Source organism: Mixophyes fleayi, chromosome 8 (assembly GCF_038048845.1).
Source record: "Mixophyes fleayi isolate aMixFle1 chromosome 8, aMixFle1.hap1, whole genome shotgun sequence".
Lineage (NCBI taxonomy): Eukaryota > Metazoa > Chordata > Amphibia > Anura > Limnodynastidae > Mixophyes > Mixophyes fleayi.
The window spans coordinates 125,941,361-125,966,226 of record NC_134409.1 but is presented as its reverse complement, the minus strand read 5'-3'; the positions used below and the strand labels follow the sequence as shown (position 1 = coordinate 125,966,226).

General features: G+C 42.1%; 1 protein-coding gene across 1 annotated transcript; it reads left to right on the top strand.

The window, feature by feature from the left end:
- Positions 1-1,749: 1,749 nt before the first annotated feature.
- On the top strand, positions 1,750-24,040 carry TMF1 (TATA element modulatory factor 1). Its single transcript, XM_075183412.1, has 17 exons — positions 1,750-2,010; positions 6,650-7,848; positions 10,798-10,901; positions 11,272-11,398; positions 11,640-11,745; positions 12,259-12,401; positions 13,087-13,253; positions 13,609-13,765; positions 13,963-14,055; positions 14,346-14,502; positions 14,689-14,881; positions 15,439-15,508; positions 15,594-15,686; positions 17,499-17,615; positions 17,972-18,124; positions 18,731-18,856; positions 22,081-24,040. The coding sequence occupies exons 1-17, from the start codon at positions 1,869-1,871 to the stop codon at positions 22,219-22,221; spliced, it is 3,288 nt and encodes a 1,095-aa protein (XP_075039513.1). The 5' UTR covers positions 1,750-1,868; the 3' UTR covers positions 22,222-24,040.
- The last annotated feature ends 826 nt before the right edge of the window (positions 24,041-24,866 follow it).

Genomic DNA, 24,866 nt, shown 5'->3' with positions numbered 1-24,866 from the left:
TCTGTTCCCCAGGAGTGGTGCAAAGCAACAGGCACATTTGCAAAAAAACAACTCAAACTGTCCCTTCCATTGGCACTAATTTATTGGTCATTTTTTTTTAGGTATATTATTCAAAGGGTGCCAAGAAGTGTGCACAGTGCCTTGCAAAATTGCAAGAAGCACTAACAAGTGGCAGTAGCCACTACTGTACTGAAGAGCTTACAGTCTACATGGATGATGGAAGACAAAGCAACGATGGGTGAAGTGTGGCAGTGTGTATGGGGTACCGGTGTAAGCTATTGGCAGAGGCATAGGCAGACATTGGAGCAGTGCTACGTTCCTAATATTTCATCTTGGCTTGGAAGTTTGTTCTGCATAGATGTAGCAGAAGAACAAGAGAGTTTCAGAGGTAAGTAGCAGAGGCCAGCTGGCAGTGAAATGAAATGATGTGGAAAGGAGTTAGCTGAAAGAGGAACTAAGAATACATCTAGGGACAAATAAGAGATGAGATAAGGAGGAGAATGAGTAGAATGAGAGCTTTTACAAGTGATCATCATCATCACCATTTATTTATATAGCACCACTGATTCCGTAGCGCTGTACACAGAACTCATTCACATCAGTCCCTGCCCCATTGGGGCTTACAGTCTAAATTCCCTAACATATACACAGACAGATACTAGGGTCAATTTTGATAGCAGCCAATTAACTTACTAGTATGTTTTTTTTGGAGTGTGGGAGGAAACTGAAGCACCTGGAGGAAACCCACGCAAACACGGGGAGAACATACAAACTCCACACAGATAAGGCCATGGTCGGGAATTGAACTCATGACTCCAGCGCTGTGAGGCAGAAGTGCTAACCACTTAGCCACCCATGCTGCCCAAGTGATACAGCACACGATAGGAAACCATGAGAAAGACATTCAAACATACAACAAATAAGTCACAAAAAAATATTAAAAGGTATCTTTTATCATTTGTATTTGTCTAATTAACTAGACAGATGCATAATAATATGCTTAATGTAACACATTATATATCTATATGAAAGCATTACTTGCTTGCAGTTTGCCATTCATTAGACTGCCATTGTTTTCCTCTCAGTCTCATAATCCCATTCTATCCTCCCAATACCATCCTTCAGGTATCATAATCCTTCTATAGCAAATTATCTTGCTCTAGTGGCAAAGGTTGGGTATAAAATCATTGGGCATGGGATAAGGCATCACAGGGGACAGGCTTAGATCAGTGTTGGCTAACCTGTGACACTTCAGGTGTTGTGAAACTATAAGTCCCAGCATACCCTTCCGGCAATAACCTGCTAAATAGTGGCAAAGCATGCTGGGACTTGTAGTTTCCCAAACACCCGGAGTGTCACAGGTTAGCCAACGCTGATCTAGATGGCAGACAACTCCCTAAATTTGCTTTAAATTGAGAGATCCAGTGTAACATAGTTTTGTAAATGCAGGATGAATGGATAGGTGCAGTGCTACAGACAGAGTGCAGGGGACTAGTGTCTCCTTCATCTTAATAGGGTGAAACATCCCTGAGATAATATAATCTTATGAAGAAAAGTGCTTAACGTTTAAACTTAAGCTTTCATATTTCCAACTGGTCCCAATACCGTAGGGAAATACAAATAAAACAGTTTTATTCACTATGTATAGATATATAACAAGTCACGTTACGTGATATCTAGGACTATGTGTTATGAAGTGTGGGCAGTCACGTGACCGCCATGGGCCTGGCAGTGTCGCGGTGTGATGATGTCACCGCCGGGTTTGTTTACTGCTACGTGTTCGGGAAGTGGCTGAGAGTCGGGGGCCACGGACGGTCCCGGAGAGGGAGGAGGCGGCGGCCGCGGTGTGACAGGGGCTGCCCGGCACCATGAGCTGGTTCAACACCTCGCATCTCTCCAGCTTCGCCAAACAGGCGCTGTCACAGGCCCAGAAGTCCATAGACCGGGTACTGGACATTCAGGAGGACGAGTCTGCCTGGGCAGGCGCCATCATCACTCCCTATGAAGAAGGTGCTGAGTGTGATATGTGTGTGTGTCAGTGTGATATGTGTGTGTGTCAGTGTGATATGTGTGTGTGTCAGTGTGATATGTGTGTGTGTCAGTGTGATATGTGTGTGTGTCAGTGTGATGTGTGTCAGTGTGATGTGTGTCAGTGTGATGTGTGTCAGTGTGATGTGTGTCAGTGTGCTACTGGTCTCCTGGACTGAGTGTGATGTGTGTCAGTGTGCCACTGGCCTGTGTGGCGTATCAGTGTGCCACTGGCCCTGTAGGTCTCCAGTTATCTGTCAATTTCTGTATGAATTACTGTTTTTTGCTGTTGTGATACATATCCAGTAACTGATTGAGACCAACAAAGGAACACCTGTACACACAGAAACATCACATGTTTTAAAAGTCAAGTATGTTTTATAGCCAAAGCACACTCTGTTACTTTCAATGCCTAGGTTACAGGCGACAAATCTCCATCTAAACATTTAGCTTCCTAGTGGGTCATTTCTGAATACGAAAAAATTATAAATCGTTGTACAAAAGCCAGTTCTTCCTGCTTTGGGACATCCGACTTCTGTTTTAGAATACTTGAGTGGATTAGTGCGGCAATATAGCAATGTTTGTGGAAGGAGCAAGTTTGTGCTCTAACTGATGGGCATTACTGGATAGACGTGTGAATTGGGCTGTTCCAAGTGGAATGTTGGATATCCACAATAATGCTCTAAGCATGAAAGAAAAATGAGATTTGTTTTACAGGACATTATAATGAATTCAAAGGGATGGAGACCGCACATATTAGGAGCAGCTCCCAATTTAGTGATAGGCTGCAAACCCTTTTTCTCTTTACTACCTATGGGGGACACTGCAGATACCTCAGTGTTTAAGTGCCTAGGAGACAGGTCACTTTTGTATAGGCTCCTGCCTATACTTGTATTAGCTTTAGGTTTTCATGTCTTTATTTTTATTCTTCTTACAAGTGCAGCGCAGGGATCGAACTTAAGCTCCAGTGGCATGAATAGCCTTTCTGCTTCCTTCACTCTGGGTTCCTGCGAAGGAGGGAGCAGTTTCAGCTTATTAACCCCTTGCACGGATTGCTGGCAGTCTCCTTCCCCTAGTTAGATGAGCATTAGCAGATTAATTCTTCATCACTAGGGGGATGTTAAGGTCCGCACAGGTACTTGAATCTTCCTTTTTTCACACTTCCACACACACTCCGGCTGCACAGACCATATCTGTCGTAGTCACATCTTCCCAGACAGAAGCGGCTATGCCATTATCCCAGTCTGAGTCCGCCCAGGGCGCAGCACGTTTGCTTACTATCCCACACAGAGGTAAGCAGATTATTGCAGATGCTTTTCAGGGTCAGGATCAAGATTCAGAACATTCCTCTGCCGAGGTCGGCTAGTTGGATCTTGATTTACTAGAGGAAGACACTGTTAGCTCTGAGGATTCCTCATCCACATATAATGTGAATAATCTTATTCTAGGACTCTTTTGACTTTGCAGAGCCTGAGTCTGCGGCCCCCTCCACGTTTGCCCTTTTTAAGAAACCTGAGTCTCAGGTAGCTTGTTTCCCCCTCTCCCCCCAGTTGATGTACATGGTGTCGAAAGCTTTGTAGATGCCAAATAAGCAGTTTATGATGCCGGGCAGATTTAAATCTCTTTACCCTCTCCCCTCAGAGGCGTTAGTTAAATGGGAAGGTACTCCTAGGGTGGACACCCCTGTAGCTCATCTATCCACCACTTCTGCTGTCCCTACACAGGGCAGGGTTTCTCTGAGGGACCTCACTGACAAGAAGTGTAGCTTGGGCTAATTAAATCATTCAGCTGTGGTGAGAACAGCTGGTGAAAGGTACACAGGATGACGTTCCAAGATCCAAACTTCTCATTTTAGCTGATCATATCCAGGAAATGTCGGATTATGTCGGTCAGGCAGCCATGAATGCTGTGTCTGTTAACTCCAGATCCTTGGGCCTCATCATTGCGGCCCATCGCACCTTATGGTTACGCTCTTGGGCAGTGGAAGCTGACTCAGTGCACCTTAGAAATCTTACCTTTCGACGGTATCAGTCTGTTTGGGTCATAATTAGAGCGAGTTATCCAGGAGGCCACTGGAGGTAAGAGTAGCTCTCTTCCCGTCCGCTCCACAAGGCAATGACAAGGACGTTCTCGGTCCTTTTGTTCCTTTGGCCGAGGTCGGGGTGCTTTGTCGTGAGGTGACTCCTCGGCTCGCAGAGGAGCATATAGTTGAAACAGAGGTGCTGTTAGGCGAGGAGCCACGAGGGCAGGTGAAAGCCTGCGTTATGACAGAATCCCTCTAGGGGAATTGGTTGTGGGAGCGTGTCTTCTCCGCTTCCAGGACCAGTGATGGGCATCCACCACAGATGCATGGGTGCGGGGAATAGTGTCCCAGGGTTATGTTATCGACCCAGTCCAGTTTCCAGAGCAGAGGTTCTTCACAGCCCTTCCGGTTTGTCCCCTCAGTGCAAGGAACTTCAGGAAGCCATCCAGAAGCGCCTAGCAGCCGGGGTTATTGTCCAGGTCCTACAGCAGGAAAGAGGTCATGGGTTTTATTTCAACCTCATCCTGGTCCTAAAGCCAGAAGGGTCCTTCCGTCACATTTTAAACTGGCAGACCTAAACAGGCAGGACAGAATTCTCAGGTTTTGGATGGAGTTTCTGTGCTCTGTCCTTGCAGGCATGCAACAGGGAGAGTTGTTTGCCTCCATAGACATCACAGATGCCTACTTACTTGTACCAATCTGTAAGCAACACCAGTGTCTTCTCCGCTTTGCTGTACGGAATTGTCCCTTCCAGTTCAGGGCCCTACCCTTCGGTTTAGCCACTGCGCCTAAGTGTTTACCAAGATAATGACGGTCATGGTAGAGCTTCTGGGACACGAGAGTCACGATAATATCCTATCTGGACAACCTCCTTCTGAAGGCTCCGTCAGCTTTTCTTCTCTCGCATCACATCCAGATCACCATTCAATTTCTGGAAGCGCACAGCAGAGTTCTGAACCTACCCAAGTCTTTGCTCAATCTGGCACAGCAGATGCATTTCTTAGGCCTCATCTTCAATGCTGTGACCTAGAGGGTACACATACTGGAGAATAAGGTCCTCTCACTTCAGTGCAAAACCAGGACACTTCTGGCGCAGAGAGAGGTTTCTCTCAGTTGAGGTCCTTAGTCTGTAAGACTAATTACCTCTTCGTCCTCTATGATGCTCATAAGCGGAGCTGGCCAGCTTCCAAGCAGTCTCTTGCCCGCTGAATCACTTCCCCATTTGGCTTATGTACATGCCTCTCGACCCGCCCCAGTGACTTTGAGAGCTCGCTCTACCAGGGCTGTTAGCGCTTCTTGGGCGGCACATCATGGTGCGTCAGCGGAGCAGTTGTGCAGAGCACAACGTGGTCATCTGTCCACACCTTTTCCAAATTTTATAGGTTGCAGGTGACTTGGGGCGCAGGGTGTTGCACTCAGCCGTTCCAGAGCAATTCCTCCCTTAGAGGCAGGTTTGGTATGTCCCCAATGTCTTGCAGTGTTCCCCAATGGTAGGAAAGCGAAAATAAGATTTTTACTCACTGTAGAATCTGTTTCTCTAACTCCATCGGGGACACTGCGCACCCCCTCCCCCCCCCCCCCCTTTGCTCTGTAAATAGTTCTGTTCTAGTATGGTTAGTAGGTTCTATTTTTCCTTAGTTTGCCAGTTCTCATATGCTTGGTTATAGAAACGGAGGTATCGGCAGGAGAGGAGGGGCATAGTAGGGGAGGAGTGGGTGGGTTAGAAAAATGTAAGTGCCTAAACTCCTAGTCCCACCTACTATACCCTAATGTCTCGCAGTGGGAAAATTCAGATCTTGGCAATTGCTGGGAATGGAACATCTTTTGTGCCATATAATCCGTTGAAACAAAGACGGCCCTGATGTCATGTGTTATATAAGATATCGTATGGCGCAACATTTTAGAATATTCAGATTCATTAAGCTGGTGGTAAAGAATAGGACAGTACCACAACATTTACATTTAGTTTTGCAAATATACAAATTTCTGTCTTAGACCATGAGAATCTGCACGGGTGGGGGGGGGGGTTGGGGCAATAAAAATGTAAAACGGGTGCTCCAATGTTTGTGCATGGCAGATCCATTTTTTTCTTACAAAATACAACACACCTCGCCTTTGCATTTTGTTTCAATCGTGCCCCTTCCTTAAAAAAATGACATTGTGCCTTTGCTTCATGTAGCCGAATAACCATTTGGATTTGTGAAAAATGTATGAGATATTTATGAGATATAGAGTGTACTGTGTTCTTTAAATTTTAAAAGCAACATTAACATTTTAAAAAGCAATGGTATGAACGTTTGCCATTTTGCTCAATATTGTTGTTAAACGCTTTTCATGCATTGATTAATACCTGGGGGGAGAGGATGTTAAATGTATATGCAGTTTTGGAATCCAAACATTGGTTGTTTTATTGTGAATAACATTTTTTAATACTTTACAGTTGCACCATAGGTGCACAGGAATACATTCTCGTGACAGTCTGTCAGTAAAAGACCCTTGATTAAAAGGTTATCAGTATCATGATTCTGCAAGACATTTAGAGAATTCCAGCACATCCCTTTAACAATACGTTTACACTTTTGACTTTTATTTTTGTAGGCAGCGGTCCTTCCGTTAAGGGAAGCTGGGAAAACTCGAACTGGGGTGGAAGTTCAGAAGAGGATGAATCCCAGATGGTAACACCGACGGCTATCACCAAACCTGTTAGACGAACTGTAGTGGATGAGTCTGAAAATTTCTTCAGTGTCTTTCTTCCTTCTCAGGAGGTGAATCCTGTAATAGATAGTTCGGTTGTGTCCAAGCCCCCTACCAAATCTCAAAGACCCAAAGAAGAAGTAAAGCAAACGGCACCCAATCCTGTACTCCAACTCAAGCATGAGGATGGATCTGGAAATATCTTTGAAGGAAGGGAGCAGGAAGCGAGTCCAACCCAGGATTTGGGGAAAACAGATTTATGTAGCGAGAACTTTATCTTGGACAAGTCAGAGGATTCTGCAGTTGAGCATGAAAGGACCAATCAGAATTCTAGTTACTGTACTGAGGATCTTAAAGGTCATTTAGAGCCAAAGCCAGGAGAAGACCCCATCAGTTCTTCTCCATCGATTCCACCTGAAAATAAGGACAATGCACTAGACCTCAAAGACCAAAAGATTGAGGATCGCCAGAGTAATACCCCGTCACCTCCAATTAGCACTTTCTCCTCCGGCACCTCTACAACTAGTGACATTGAGGTACTTGACCATGAGAGCGTAATAAGCGAGAGCTCTGTCAGCTCGAGGCAAGAGGCGACCGAGTCCAAGGGGAACCTCAATTTAATGCAGAATTCATTTCAGCTCTTGCCCCCCTCTTCGGAATATGGACGCTTGGAGGAGTTTCCTAAGCTCACCGAGAGCTGCTCTTCCTCTGATGCCTTTGAAAGGATAGAGTGTTTCAGTGTACAGTCTATGGACAGTCGCAGTGTGAGCGAGATCAATTCTGACGATGAGCTGCCAGGCAGGGGGTGCACCCTAGTTGCTGTTGCAGTTGGCACTTCCAGCCCAATCATGGATGTTACCGACTCCGCAGAGAGCAAAGCTGACGATGAAGTGAATGAGACGCTGCTCGTCCACTCCTGTGACGATATAGAGATGGAAGAAAGTGGAAGGAGCGCGACCCCTGTGAATTCCGAGCAGCCGGATCTCCTGGTCGCTGCACATCAGACCCAGGAGCTAGAGGCAGACAGCCAGGAAGTCTCGGCGGAGGTACAGGAGAGTGACAATGAGCCAAAGGTTGATTACACAGTGGAGGATATGCAAAAGGTAATAAAACCACAGTATAAACTGCTTTCTGTGGATTATATTGTTTGCTGGGTTTAACACTTTGTTCTGTTCATTATGTTCTTCGTGCTTTCCTTCTTTAGCGCAGTCTACAAGTAAAGAAACATTACATGTGAAAAACAAAGTACACCCTCTTTCAAGTCTGTGTTGTTACATAATTAACAATCATCTAGATCTCACCAAGTCCTAAACTTTGATTGATCTAATCTCACATGACAAAGAACACATGAGATTTTACTTTGAGGTTATTTATTCAACAGAGAACAGGCCAACATGAAGTGAAATGCAAGTTCACCTCATGGTTCAGTAGCTTGTTAGATGCACCTATAGAAACAGTAACTTGAAGCAATCATTTATTGTTTGAGTTTAATAGTCAGACATTCTTATATGCACAGCTTCTCAGTGGGCTTTAGGTCTGGACTTGACTGTATCAAGTCCTTGATCTTTATCTGTTTCAGCCATTCAGTTGTATATTTGCTGGTGTGCTTAGGATCTTCATTGGTATATGATCCAATTTTGACTGAGCATCAGTTGTCAGACAGATGGGCTGACATTTTCTTGTAGAATACTCTGATATTAAAAGGAGTTTATGGTGGATTCAAAGATTGTGAGGTTTCCAGGTCCTACGGCTGCAGAGCAACCCCTAATCATCGCCTGTCCCCAATACGCTTGACATTTGGATTTGCTGGTGTACCTTCTCCGTGGAACATTAGCAACTCACTGAATTTGCCGTATAACCCTTTAAAGGCTAAACAGAAACATTCTATTCTCTGAGGTCGTTGTAGATATCTTTTCTCCTTTGCATGGGTGTAACGCAACCTGATTGCTCCTGTCCGAAATGCCAAAAGTTCTACTTTTTGAATAGAGGTGGCTGCACTTCCTGATGATCACAAGTGCAATTTTAAAGCAGCACCTGGCCCAAATTATATTTTCATTGATATTGAGTCAACAAGGGTGCACTTACTTTTTCACTCTTGGTTTTTCCAAATAGTAAAAAAAAAAATTAAACCTGTTTATGTGTTAGTTGTCCAATTAAAGTTACGAAGTTTTAGGATGATTGTTAATGATGTCCTGTTGTGTAGAAACACAAGTGGACTTTCTGCCAAAAAGTAGAGAGAGTTTGGAATGAATGTCAATAACCAGCTATTTTGTAATGTTATTGTGCAAATTGAATACGTAAAAACAAACCAATGAGATGTGGAATTTAAATGTACATCAATTGCGTACCATACGAACACAGCATTTAAATACAATTATAGTATAATGTAAGGGGCACTGTAAGAAGAAGAGAATCTATTTAGTAACACTGGAAGTGTCTTGCAAGGACCAATGTGAGCCATTGCTGGTTGTGGAGATTGATGTTTGCATTTTTGTTTAAAGTCCAAGTCCTTTTACAAAGTAACTTCATAGTTACAGATGAAAAACACGTCTTTTACCTCAAACGACTTCATTGAGGCCAGGTAAATTCAGCCTGTCAGTCAGTGTTTACATACAGGACCCGACAAGTACCTCCCATATAAAATAGGTCAGGCTGACATTTCTATTCTAAAGTTATTTATTTAATAACCTAGTTCATTTAACTGCTGGTTGTGCGTGGCATCAACTATGTCACGCTATGACAAGTAAAACTTGTAACCTTTTCTGCGATATCGTTTTCAGATCTGCCAATTAAAAGTGTATGGGTTTGAATTGCTCTTGCTGCAGTCCAGTTAGTTCAGGTGCAAGCATTCAGCCGTTACTGTGTCCCACCTTTGTGCACTAAAGCAGTACAGACGAATAAGGGGAATGTTTTGTACAGTTACTCTGGCCGCTGTAGAACTCTGGCCGCTGTAGAACTCTGGCCGCTGTAGAACTCTGGCCGCTGTAGAACTCTGGCCGCTGTAGAACTCTGGCCGCTGTAGAACTCTGGCCACTCTAAACCGGACACGTTCCGTAGCGTTTAGACGGGTACAATATTAGAGGTTGGCGTTTATTTTACGTTCTTTCGAGGAATGTTTTAGTCTTTTTTCATATAAAAATAATTTAGCCATAAATTTGTAAGGTTGTTTTACTACTGTGTTTGTTCCCAATTGTAAAGCGCTACGGAATTTGCTTGCGCTATATAAATAAATGTTGATGATGATGAATTTAAAATGCCTACACATAGTGGAGGCAGCCGTATTGTAGTCTGAACTAATACATACCTCCCGACTGTCCCAGTTTAGGTCGGATAGTCTGGATTGGTGAGATCTTTGCCGTCGGACGCTTGGAGCGTCGGCAGGTTTTGCCCCATTCAGCGCTGCTCTGCGTGACAAAGCAGCAGTGTGCACGGGATAGTGAGATTTTATGGGCGGGGAGGATGATTATGCACAGTCTTCAGAGGTGTTGGTCACGCCCCTATGTATGTGGTTACGCCCCCTTTTGCCATGTGACCACATCCCCATCACGGTGTAGCCACACCCTCCTTCAGCGCTACGACCCAATTAGAAATCTTGTATGTTTGGGTGTTATGCTATACTCGTATATTATATATATATATATATATATATATATATATATATTAAAGGTTAGAATAAGATCTTAATGTTTCAATGCACTGGGGTGCTTCAGGCCTGTTTCCTATTAAATGGATAGATCACTTAGTTCATTAATATTGGTTCCGAACACATAACGGCCACTTCCATTTTATGTAGGTATCTGGTGCCGATTAAAGCTTTCTTTGTTTTCGCTTGTCATAAGCTTCATCGGCGCCGGGACTGATGTGAATTATTAAATTCTCCTGTAGAGGGCTGCGTAATAGACGTAGACGCTATATAAATAAAGGTTCAGAAATAAGTAAAATAACTCCATTATAACCAATTTGAAAATGTTATTGGATTCCGTTTTCACTCATAATATTTGTTTAAATACAATTATCAGTTCTTCATTTCCTTTTTCATGTTGTTTTTAAAGATGATTAATGAACTCACTACCAGGCTGGAAAAGAGGGAAACCCAGCTATTATCGGTCAGCAGAGAGAAAGTGCTTCTAGAGGAGACTGTGGACAATCTCCGAGAGTGAGTATTCATGCCGGGGTGTTGGAAATATTCTCCGTTCAAAGCCAATGACTCCAGATATTTATGCCTCTGGGGCCCCTGGGGCCCCCGTACTGTTCCTGCCAGTATGTGTCGGCTGCCTCTGTAGATTTATTGTCTGACGTGTGCATAGAACTTCTATGCCTGAAGTTATTGTTTTTTTCGAAACTCTTTAAAATGTTAATGGGAGTGGATCTCTCGGGAGCACAAAGAGCAAACAAATAAAAACTGCTCTGCTTAGACATTTCATACCGTGGATTGTGACTTTGAACCCGCAGAGCATGTTGGGTTATATTGAAAAATAAATGAGGATTTAAATTTATTAAAAGAGTTATTTTCTCTGTCTTTATAGTGAAATGATTAAGGTTCAAGAAGAAAGTAATGGCGTGTCGCTGCTGAAAGACGAGTTCACCCAACGAATAGCGGAAGCTGAGAGAAGAGCGCAAACCGCCTGTAAGGAGAGAGACGCGGCAAAGAAGGTGAATAGATGTCAGACGTGGCGAACGCGCCAGTGCATCACCGACACGTTCTGTGTTGCACTGTTTCACGTTCGCTCGATCACAAACCCTTCAGTGTTTTATACACGTTACTAAAGTATTATTGTTGGCTATACTATTACGCTCTTCTGTCTCTTTATAAATGTTGGGAAAGACCCGACTTGTGTGACCTCATTGTTGGATGAGCACCGCGTGTTACAGACTTGTTTTATTGAATTGTCAGGAAGTTAAAGCAGTGAAGGAGGAGCTGGCGACAAGGTTAAAGTCTAGTGAAACGGCGGAGATCATGAGAGAGAAGGATGAACAAATCAGAGGGCTCATGGAGGAAGGCGAGTAAAATAAAAAAATTAAATCGCTTTTACATTTTTGTTCTGTTAACGTTCATTACGTGTATTTTTGGAGATAAAAAAAGGTAACCTAAAAATAGGTAGATTATATAGGACTTTCCATGAATGCCAGGACCTCACTGATTACCCAGAAGATCTTTCAGAAGTCATTCACATCATTTTTTGACCGCCTTTAACCCCATGTTAATGACTATTCCTTGCATTTATTATAGCAGCTTCCAGTTAACAAAGAGACAGCAGAGAGACGTTGCTATAAATTAGCCCCTTCTTGCGAATTAATCATTATAGCTAAGACATTGAAATAACGAAGACCTATTTTGTTGTTGTGCAGCTACTTAGAGTTTTCTCTCTTTTTTGGAATGTTGAAAAAATTCCAGCCTGGTTAAAGTTGCAGAGACTGTAATCTTGTACTGTCATTGGTCCTGCATCACTTGCTGCAAGGACCAGACAGAGCTTCTTCACCTCTAACTGACTTCACATTTGCTGCTATCACAGGGGAGAAACTTTCTAAACAACAGCTGCACAATTCTAATATCATCAAGAAGCTGCGATCGAAGGAGAAAGAACATGAACACACGGTCACCAAACAGGCGAAGAAGATCCGAGAGCTGGAGGAAGAACTGCAGCTGTTAAAACAGGTAGGTTGGAACGTCTGCCTTTCACAACCCTGTATTCCTCTCACTGCCCTAGCTGAAAAGTGATCAGAAGCCAATTCACCCCGTTTGTAAAATATATTTGTTTAATTAACTTGGAACAGTAAGGGGTGTCATAGTTGCACCATAAACTATTGATTTACATTTGTTAATGTAAAGAACAAAAGTTTATCTTCTACTTTAAAACAAAATATTCAATTTTGGGTGGAATATTATTAGTAAAACAGCATCCACAAAAGCTACTTACCTGAGGTCTGGTGTTCATGTGATCAGCTGGTCTACCAATGTCTTCCACCACGGATTCCCATGCAATGTGTAGCCATTGGGTAGTGCTGAAAAAAGACCAGGTCAGCAGGAAAGAAAATCCAGTGCCGTCTGTTGCACTCTCCTCGTTCCTGTTGATCCGGTCTTTTTTCAGACCGGCAGCACGTGTCAACTTACCATGCACTGCCAGCAGGGGCGAGGAGGAGCTTGAGAGCAGGATGCTGGGGGCACCAGGAAAATAATCTTTTGGTACCTGGTTTTTTATGACATTCTACCCTAAGCCATTTTCTTTTTTATGGTTGCACTATTATTTCTAAGAATGAAATTGAATAATTAGGAACCAGTGACCTCACTGAGGCACAAGGCACTAAGCATTGGTTGGACGTCTTTTTTCCTTCTCTTGCAGACATTAGATGGTAAGGAGGAGGTTGAGAAACAGCACAGGGAGAACATTAGGAAGTTGAACAGTGTGGTGGAGAGACAGGAGAAGGACGTGAGCCGACTGCAGACAGAACTAGATGATGTTCTAGAGAAGAACCGCAGTCTCCAGGCCGCTCTGGACAGCTCCTACCGGTGAGACAGGATTAGTATGTGCTGGTTTGTGTCTGACAACATTGATCCTTAAAGGGCATCCGCCCCCTGTACAAACAGGAGGCAGCCACCGCGAAACAATTTACTTTTCCATAAATCTTTAGAAAGTTATACGGAAATTTATTTATCTTGTTCTCCTGAGTTATAAGGATATTTGGGGGCTTGTATATCTGTGCTTGGTCTTCAACTTTCATACCAGCCTCTTTCTCTAGGACTAACAGTTGGGGGACACTGTGGACAATGCAAAAATCTTATTTTAACCCTTATAAATACCAAATGTTTTGATAGTTGGTCCAAACACTGTCATTGCTTTATAGTCTGTGTTTCTCTACCTTAGAGAGCTTGCAGAACTGCACAAAGCTAATGCCACAAAAGCCAGCGAGGCTCAGGAGGTAGTGCTGAGCTGCGAGATGAAAGCGAAGGAAGAGCTGTGCTACGCGCTGGAGAGAGCCAAGGAGGAGTCTCAGAAACAGCAGGAGATCTTGGTGATCCAGGTACGTTCTTTATATAGTGACATAGTAACCGTCTTCAAAGATGGAGCTGCAGGTGGAGCTTAATAACTGCTCCATTATCTTATTCTGAAAGAGTTTGTTTCTAGACTTGCTTTTGATCCCTGAAAGTAGGAAGAGTTAGCATATCTATGTGTATTTATATTTACGAGTCATGTGATTGAAGTTTGTCTCTTGATCAGGTTTCTGATTTGAGGCTGGCACTGCAGAGGGCGGAGCAGCAAGCTGCAAGGAAGGAAGATTATTTGCGGCAAGAAATCGCAGAATTGCAACAGGTAAAGTGCAATTCGTTCTGACGTTTAACAACTTTTTTAGTAACATAGTTCCGTATGGCTTTATATTTTGGTACTGTATAAAACTGTAGTTTTCTAAGAGTATTAAGGTTCAAGAGATTTCATTTAGAAAGGTGTTTCTTCCAAAAGCCAGATGACCTAGTACCAAGCGTTCACAATATATCAGGTTAGGCAGCTTGGCTGATCTAGAACACCTACGTATTGACCTATGATCGGATAAAATGAGCTGTGAATGAGGAACTGCGACCATTCTGTGCTTTTAAATATTGCAGAGACTCCAGGAAGATGAGGCTCGGAACCAGGAACTGAGTCAAAGTGTCACCTCGGCCACCAGACCCTTGCTGCGCCAGATTGAGAACCTCCAGGCCACTTTAGCAGCCCAAACCTCATCCTGGGAAAAACTGGCGAAGAATCTGTCTAACCGACTCAGTAAGATCAGTCTACAGACACACTAATGATCTATATGGTCTTTCCTTTGCTGAGCAGGACTTACGGCCTTTCCAATCAAATTCACGTTGCACCACAATCGTACATCAAAATAAATCGATCCCAACGTTTATAATAGTCCATTACTAGACTAAACTCTATGAACTTTTCCCCCTTGCTTTTCAATAGCTGAATCACAGACATTGTTGGCATCTGCAGTAGAGAAAGAGAGGGCATCAACCGAGGAATTCATATCTGTAAAGACCCACATTTCGGCCATCGAGTCTCAAAACAGCCTCCTCCGACAGGAAAAGGGTCGTTTCCAGGCTCAGCTAGAGGTGGAGAAGTTAAGATTGTCAAAGATGGAGGAAGAGCATAGTAGGTGTGTGTTAAAGAAGTTGTGGGTAAATGTTAGCTTCCTTTAGGCTGACTACAACTCATCTCATGTTCTGCCATCCTCCCTTATCTATTTTAACATTCTCTCTTTGTATTATTAAAAAAGTGCAATCTTTATCATCTTAAATGCTAATGACATTTTTTTTTAGTCTTTTATAAAATTTTACCACTTAACTCCTAGACTTAAAGTTGCAAGTGTGTATAGCAGGTATAATGTAACTTCTGTTGTGGCTTATTAAAATTATTTTTTGTAATTGTTGCAAGATACCACTAATTAGTGGATTAACTTGTACTTTTATATTTGGACCTTTTTAAACAGATTTTGGTGCCGTGCGTCACAGTATATCTTACTAAAGTCTCTGTTTTTACATTGATTGCTCAGTCACAACCCCTTAGATGGCCACTCCATCTAATGAGGGAACGGCCTTCACCAACACTTGAGGAAGTGTCAATATTCCTTAAACCTGAAGATATAAAAATTCTGAGAGCCGATCAGTGTTTTTTGCTCACATTTAAGCTGAACATAAACTCTCTCTCTTATAGAAATCAGGTGGAGCTGGAAAACCTGAAGGAAGACTACCAGAAAATGGTGGAAGAAGCCAGAAAAGAAAAGGTGAGATTGTAATTTACCCCCATTCTTTGTCGTCTACCTCCCGTGCGGTTGTCCTTGACTGTACTAAACAGCGTTTTATTTTCAGGCTCTGCTGAACAGTCAGCTGGAGATGGAGAAGATGAGGGTGGAACAGGAGAAGAAGAAAGTCATGTTGGCCCAAGAAGCAGCCAAAGAGAAGGTATTATATGTGCATAAAACACAGATCTAAGAATGCACATAATATAATGCCAAGTGTAAAATAATTGTAATACTTTAGGCTTTAAAGCCTATCGGTTGCCTGCGTACGCTTGAGGCAGCCGTTTAGTGTGCTCAGAACCAATATTAATAAGACTAGAGCCTATCCATTTACTGGGTGCTAGAGATATGAGGCCTGAGTGGTGTCACTGGTTCTTCATGAATTACAGGCTGCCTTCCTGGGATTATCACTACAGCTGCCTACACAATGGCTGTATAGGTGACCGGTGCAATTTAATACGTTCTGAAATAACCTCATGCATCAGTGGACATTAATTATATGCATTCCTCATGTACAAAACATCTTTACTAGCAAATATTTTTATACCTTATTTGTGATGATATTAATTAATATCAGAAGACTGCAGAAAACAATGACATGTAAAGCTACACGTTATTTTAAAAGGGGCCTTGTACTTGGGTTAAATCCTTTTCTCCGATTCCATCTGACGGACACTGCGTTCCCGCCCTTCGCTCTTCTTTTGCCTTTGTTGGTTGCGTATTGTTCTGTTTCCTTTCATTGGGGCTTTTCAGTTATACTGAGGAGCTACAGGGGTTGCAGAGGGGAGGAGCTTCTGTCAGCAGTTACATTAAAAGTTTAACTATGTAAGTGCCAACGCCATGTGCCCTCATACAACCCCATGGTAGCAGTGTCCCCCAGATGGAATCAGAAAAAAGGATTTACCGTAAGTACAAAAATCCTCCTTTTATTAGTATGTCCTTAATGTCTACTGTACATAAAATACATTTTTACAGTTGCTCCTGATTGCAAACACATGTTCTAGCATGTATACACAGCCGTCATCACTAGTCATCGGCACCAGACCTGTAGCTGGTGTAAGTGATATGACAGAAAAACACGTACAGTTTAATATGCTTGAAGCGGATGCTGCTGCTGCGTTCTTGAGCTTACTGTGCATTGACTATGTGCATACACCGAGTGCCCTCCCCGTTTTGTGCTCATGTAGGCTGTACTAAGGGTCCTTTGCGCTTAAAGACTAATTAGACGTTGCTGCGTTCATTGGCATATGGGCCGGCTCTGGGCCTGCGCAGAACGATTTTACGTAAAATACGTATCGGCATTTACGTTCCTTAATGAATCAGGCCCTGAATGCTGATTGGAAGAAAAACCTAGTTCTGAGCAGGTGAGAGGATGACATAGCCACCAAGAAGAAACGTTGCCCCCTAGTGACCACAATTATCACGACCATTGTAGAACACTGCTCCCTCTTTATAACGCCATTTGAAAACACAGGACAAAACTGGCGGTATGGTGAAGGTGACAACGGAAATAATATTTTGTGATGCACTTTAGTGTATTAAATATACTTAATCCTGGCGCTGGGGGAAACCACAACTTGAAATATAGCTGCAATGTAAATTTTTGGTGGGTGAGTGGGGGTCTTTTAGGTATGGGAGGTTTTTTGGTTTGTTCAACAAGCTTTAGTATTATTATTATTTTATTTATAAGGCGCCACAGATTCCGTAGCGCTGGATACAGAAGCAAGTAACAAATAGATGAGGTAATACACATAAGTATTATGCACAGATGAGTGTGAGTAAGGCTATGGGGACTCACACTGAGTGCAGGACATACAAGGGAGTCGGACAGTAAACAGACGTGGGACAATAGGTAGAGAGGACCCAGCCCGCGAGATCTTACATTATAATATATAACATCTTTGTAAAATAATTGACACAGCATTTTTTACAATGTGTAACCAGTTAATAATCTGTTTATATTCTATGTAATAAGGAGCGTAAATCTTATGGATTTCCTTCTCCGGATCCTGGAGCCACCCCAACACTGTCCCGATCCAGTTCTATTAGTGGGGTCGACTTGACTGGTCTCCAGACATCTCTCCTTTCTCAGGTAACCAGGTGGTTTCCTAGTCCACTTACTGTCCTATATTCTCTGTAGAAATTACATAACCCATAATCACCTTTTATATGTCATTCAGTTTGAGTGCAAGGACATTTACATTTATTAATATGTAACTGGATTGCATAGAATGGGCCTGTTGACGTTGGCAAAAAGTGTCCTAAGCGATAAAGGCCGCGGCTGCCGCTTCCACACGTTCTGGTCTCCTGGGGCTTATTTATTGGAATTGATTGAATCTGACTTATTTTATAAAACTTTGATACTTGGAGCCAGCTCACCCTCACCGGCCACCTCTCTTTTTATACGGCCTGAGCTCAATCCCACATTTTCTTTGTACATAAATACAGGACGACTCTCACGACCATCTTTATGGATCAATGACCGTGTCCGTCAGCGGCAGCAACCTGTATGATGCTGTGAGGATGGGCGCTGGTTCCAGTGTCATGGAAAACCTACAGTCACAGTTAAAATTACGAGAAGGGGAGATTGCACAGTTGCAGGTAATAAACGTCACATGATTATAGTCCTAAAACTTTCAGTTTACATTAAAGGCGGATTCAACTTGTGATTTGATGATGGCTGAATGCATATTGCAAAAATGTTTTGAATCATGCAAATTTGAGATATTCTAGCTTTAATACACTTGTCCGAGGACTATTTGGGACATTATTAATTGAAATCCCTTTCACTATTGTTGAACCGACTGGACCATAGTTACTGAAAACAAGCTCTAGGGTTTAGTTCGCTTCCCTTCTCTGCTGTTATTTGTTTTCTGGTATGGAGCCAAGAAACCCTCACCATTACCTGGTAATTTTCCCAAGAAAAGCTTTGAGTTCGATAAAATATAATGCTATAGGTATCTTGTAGGAGAGGTAGGAACAGATTGAGTCCACCAGCACCATGAGCTGAGACACTGGTTTCAGGCCCTCCTTTTTGTTGTTCAGACGGCTGTTACCCTAAGTAAGAGATGTCTAAAAGTTGACAGCTCTTTGCATTGGGGTTTGTGTCTGATCTGGAAGAAAATATGGATATTTTTGCAAAAGTTTTTTGTATTTTATTACAAATCAGTCAAGATTGTTGTTCCACTGAAATATTTACACTTCCAGCTTGAAATTGGATACTTGGAAAAGACTCGTTCCATACTTGCTGAAGAAATCATTAAATTAAATAATCTCATTGACGATCTAGAGGAGAAGGTGAAGGAGATTCCAAAACTGCGGGCTCATATGAAGGTGAGTGTCAAGGTTTTAGAATAGAATGTGTTTATCAGAACTTTCCCTTAACCTTCCTTCTGTTCTTTGCAAGGACATTAAACCACCATTAGTCCGAGATCAGTCCCAGACAAGGAGCTCTGTGTTGGGAAATGCATTTATATGTATTTGATTTACTGAGACGTTTCAGCTGTAAGCCTCCATAGAAGAGGGGGGGTTAGCTCCTATCAAAATGGTCATTGTTCATATGTCAAGTGATAACAGACCATACCATAGAGCAGTGGTTCCCAAACTATTGCAGTTCGCAGCACCCTTAGAGTCTCCATAATTTTTTCAAGGCTCCCCTCCAAACTAATTACCGAGCAGTCCCGTTTTACAAGTAATTGGGTCAAAAAAAACGTATTAAGTATTTAGGTCAGGACAGAAATACTTATTTAGTTGTATGCAAAAATAATACACATAAATCCAAGGGAAAAGAATATTTTTATATATTTTTTTCAATTATATTTCCGTCAAAGAATAATTTACAGCTAACTCACACTGTGCCCCCTCTGCATTTCCACACACACTCTGTGGCCCCTCTGCATCTCCCCACCACTCTGTGGCTCCTCTGCATCTCCCCACCACTCTGTGGCCCCTCTGCATCTCCCCACCACTCTGTGGCCCCTCTGCATCTCCCCACCACTCTGTGGCCCCTCTGCATCGCCCCACCACTCTGTGGCCCCTCTGCATCTCCCCACCACTCTGTGGCCCCTCTGCATCGCCCCACCACTCTGTGGCCCCTCTGCATCGCCCCACCACTCTGTGGCCCCTCTGCATCTCCCCACCACTCTGTGGCCCCTCTGCATCTCCCCACCACTCTGTGGCCCCTCTGCATCGCCCCACCACTCTGTGGCCCCTCTGCATCTCCCCACCACTCTGTGGCCCCCTCTGCATCTCCCCACCACTCTGTGGCCCCCTCTGCATCTCCCCACCACTCTGTGGCCCCCTCTGCATCTCCCCACCACTCTGTGGCCCCTCTGCATCTCCCCACCACTCTGTGGCCCCTCTGCATCTCCCCACCACTCTGTGGCCCCTCTGCATCTCCCCACCACTCTGTGGCCCCTCTGCATCTCCCCACCACTCTGTGGCCCCTCTGCATCTTGGGGGCCAGGAAGAGAAGAAAAAAAAACCAAAAAACTTACCAATCCGGGGGCGCCCGGGACCCAGCACTTTGGGAACCGTCGCCATATACGTTTGTAAAGCTGAAACTTTCATTTAAAGCAGGTGTGTCCTCTGTACAGAGGTACCTCTGTGTCTGCGATGTGTATTATGCCATGTTGCAAGATAATTTGGCCACAAGGGGCACTGTTCTACAGCCGGTACCGTGGCTGTAATAAGTATTTATGAAATCGGAATGGATTGATTTGGGATCAACACACTGCAGAGAGAGTAGCGGAGTTGTATCTCTGGTGAATACAAATACACAGCTAAACTCTGCTGATATAAATACATGGCTAAAAAGTACTGGAAGGAAGTCAGAACGATCATGTCTTTAATAAATGTTGTAGACGTAAATAAATGAAAATCTCCCACTTGGAGAAAACCTATAAGAAATTCCCAGTGCAAAGTTGTTTGGTTAATCGCAAGAAACTGAAGAGTCCTATGTTTTACACAGCGGTGGAGCCTTCTCTTCCACACGTAATATCAATATCTCAGGATTTGCATATTGAGAGGTACAATTTAAAGTCTCAGCATACGCTGATGCTTTAGTATAGTCGCAAACCCAATTATTAATATCCCTAACTTAGTTGAAGGACCATTAAAATCCAATCTGTAAATTTTCAGATAAGAGCAGCAGAGGTAAAACACGTGGTCAGTGTTACTTTGGTGTTTCACAGCAGCTCTGTTTTAAGAAGTAAAATATTATCTCCCCATACAACCATACAGAGCCGTATATCACTACCTGCTTAGTTAGAGATGCACCTCCCTCCTGATATGGCAGTGTGCGGCTGAGAGCACGGTGGTCATATAGGTATAAACACAGTTTTTATCGTGTATCTTATTCAACTGTTGGCTTTATTTGCTGTTTAAAACTCTTAAGGAGTTTGCCATGATATCTAGGCTTAAAATTGTAATGTCTGGGGTTCTTAACAATATTTCAATGTTCAATTTTTCAATTTGACATATTGAGGGGTTAAGTTACTTCCAGCTACTCTTTATTGCATCTAAAGTTATCTCATCTTGACTATTTTTCTCCCAGTATGCGCTGTCTTTCTTCCTAGATTCTTTGGAGTTGCCTCGTTCACCTTTACTTTTTTTTATCGGTATTCCCTTATTTTCCTTTCCATACCTTGGGTCATTATACCGCTGATGAGTCTGTTCCAGACGCCTGCAAATCTGGGACATGCTAGCAATTTCATTCCCCCCTACCATTCCAAATTTAATAGATCCAAGACCCCTGCTAGATGCTAGTAACTTTGGTAAAAAAAAAAAAATGTTATGTAGAATGTTCTGCCTTTATTAAGGAGACCGCTATAAACGTCATAGATTGATCACTCCCATTGTGTTTTAGCTGGGAGCTATGGGTCTGTATATGGTAGTTCTGCCTAGGAAAAGCGCATCATCTGATTATGTAACGTTACCCCTAACACTTGGGAGACTCTGTGTCCCAACCTCACTTCCTGTTAAATTACAAATATAGCTTTTCAATTGTAGGTGCATCTTGATGGTATTTAGAGAGAAGTTGGCTATACAGCCTTCAATATTGTTTTCCTAAAATGAGTAGACCCATTATGCTTAATGAAATCATTGGATGCTGCATTACGAAATAGAGCTAAATAAAGATATCTATGCATCATAATATATTGTGCCTGATTCATTAAGGAAAGTAAAGCAAAAAAAAAAATGAGTAACTTTGAACCTTGGCAAAAATCATGTTACAATGCAAGGGCTGCAAATTAGTTTATTATTTTGCACATAAGTTGCAGCACACAAATATTTAATACATTTAAAGTTGATCTAGGACATGCCCTACCCCAGTTATAAATCTGTCCCCACATTTTTAAATTTGGCTCCCCCTCCAATGCAACATGGTTTAGCCAAGGTGAAAAGTTACTCATTATTTTTGCTTTACTTTCCTTAATGAATCGGGCCCCAAAGATGATTTTTTTAAAAAAATAAATAATTTTGAAGGTGGCAACTGCATAAGTACTTTGCATAGACAGCAAAACTGCATTCTTATAATACTATAATGTACGTTTTAGGACTTGGACCAGAGATACAATACCATCCTACAGATGTATGGGGAGAAAGCCGAGGAAGCTGAAGAACTACGCCTAGACCTGGTGGATGTAAAAAATATGTACAAGGCTCAAATAGATGAACTTTTACAGCAACTGAAATAGCTTCTCATTGAGCTTCAAAATAAAACAAAACAATACTCCCAAATGATCAATCAGAAAAGGCATTTTAACTTGTTTCATATGTAAATGTAGAAATCGCAACTACCCTGTATAAATATATAGTGTACATTAGGAAATACTTTTTATTTACTGGTCCGCATGTTGATACGACGCTTTGTTTTTTCCTCTGTAGCTGTTACCTTCCATTAAATTATTTGTGTAATATTTAAATTTTACTTGGGTTTAAATCTAAACATTTTCAAAGGAAATACTGTAACTTTTATGAATCGTACAAATGTTTGTTTTGTTTAAAAGTACATAATATCCTTGTTTAAATGACGGTCCAAAGCTATTTTTTTTTGTTCTTTTAAAAAGCAAGGTTCGTCTTATAGCCGAGAAAAAGATTTTAATGTAGATTTGCTAACTTATTGGTGGAGAGAAGTCTAAATGAAAAATAATTTGTTAAATGTATACGATGGTGAAAAGTCAATACACCAAATATTATAAAGTATCATGTAACAGTAAGTAAAACAAAAAACTAGTCACTGATTCTTTTTTTTTTTTTCAGTTACTTATCTTGCATTTCTTTTCTTTCTTTCCTAAATTTTAACATATCTATAGAAATAATTTGCAAATGGTGTACGCAGATTGTTAAAATGGCAGTACCAACCATATACTCTGGTACCAATTCATTTACACTTTACGGGACTAATATTTGTTAGTAAATGGGGTCAACCGCTTCCTCTTAGCTGATTGGGCACATTGTTTTCCAGCTGCAGTGGCATGCAAAAAAGCACTTTGCAATTTTTTAATCTATAAATTAAATAATGTTGCCCGCAGTGGTGATTAAACCTGGCCACACGTTTTGATATAATCGTCGTCCTCCCGCCCGATGTGGCCCCTAATAGAGCCCAGTGCCCAAAAATAATCCATTAGGCATGCTGACCCTAATTACGTCCTCAATACAGGATGACTTGCTCCACTTTTGTCATGGTAAGCTTTTCAAATATTCCCATGCTGTACTCCATATGTCTGGTCAGAATGTGATTTATTTTTAATGTAGAGCCAGCACGTCCGTATCGTTGGCTTCTGTATAATTTGTACAGCTTTGTGTATAGCACTCGCTACCTTTTAAAGCAAACTTTAATCAACTTTTATTGATACATTGGCACGGAGCCTTGTATTCATTGAGTTTCTCCAGCAGGATATGAAGTCTAAGGAGTGACACTCGCCCCCCGAGACAGGGATGATGATCTCTGACACTGGGCTGGGTTCCGTATTCCAGTTTGGCTGCAGGAACCTCTTGGTAACACTATGTTACTTCCCATGGGTTCTTACACTTTTCTGTCTGGGAATTATCAGCCTTATGACCCAAATGAAGTTTTTAATTAATAACGAGCTTCCCTTCTATAACTTTACGGACTATAAAATTGTAAACTTAAAATAATGCTAAAACATGATCATTTCTTTGCAAAGAGCGTATCATTGGTACCCATTCTTAAATGACATGGCGAGCCGTGGTTTGGGTTCAAAATCCCTCCCCTCAACGAAGATTTCCCTTTTCAATTTCTGCTGGACAGAATCAGACGATATGTTTAACCCCTAGTTGTGGCTTTGCAGGAAAATTGCAGACTTGATCTATTTTGTGTAATGGCTAAAGTATGCACCAACGTCATTTACAGGTCGGCATGAAAACTCAACATCTCCTAAGAATGTTTGAGATCACGGTCACCTCCACCAGAAATAAATCGTAATTTGATATTTTTAAATTCTCTCGGTTAATTATTTTCCTAAAATGAAATAAAGAAAACAAAGAAAAGATGTTAAGTGTGTTTTTTTTTTTGTATAACACCAACACTTGTCAAACGTCAATGTTTTAAAGTGTTTCAAAGTCCATAAAATACACGTCATTTGTAAAATCTAATAACAGACAGTAGGGGGTGCTATACACTGAACACTAAAGTGAACTCTTGATACAGATATTGTTTACAGGAGTTTATAAATATATTAATATCACTTGTGTAGTATAAATAATAGATGCCTTGAAGGCTTTTAAGAGGAGATGTGGTTTTCAGGTGCAAGTAATCAATGCCCATTTTGGGGCATTTATAAATGTTGCCAATTAACTAGTAGTAGGTTTTTGGAGTATGGGAGGAAACTGGAGCACCTGGAGGAAACCCACGCAAACACGGGGAGAACATACAAACTCCACACAGATAAGGCCATGGTCGGGAATTGAACTCATGACCCCAGTGCTGTAAGGCAGAAGTGCTAACTACTTAGCCACCGTGCTGCCCAATTTATCTAGTACATTCTTTTAACCCCAACATTTAAATCACCCCAGCAGAAAAGGGACATAGATGTTAGGTTATATTTATTTCTAGTAGACTGGGCACTGGACTCCTTGTACTCCCTCTCCTCTGTCCTCTGTTCTTTTCCCAGACCTCTGTATAGGAGGCTGGCACAAAGTTTTCTGCTTCTGAGGTACAGCCTGAGCTTATGGAACGGTAATATATCCGCAAATAAAATGATAGACGTATTGTACAGCCCAGGTAGAAAGTAGCACATCATTATAGCAGATAAGTAAAAGTAATTCTACACCATGGTCTGTCTCCTTTGTATACTGATGTCTTACTGTGCTAAAATAC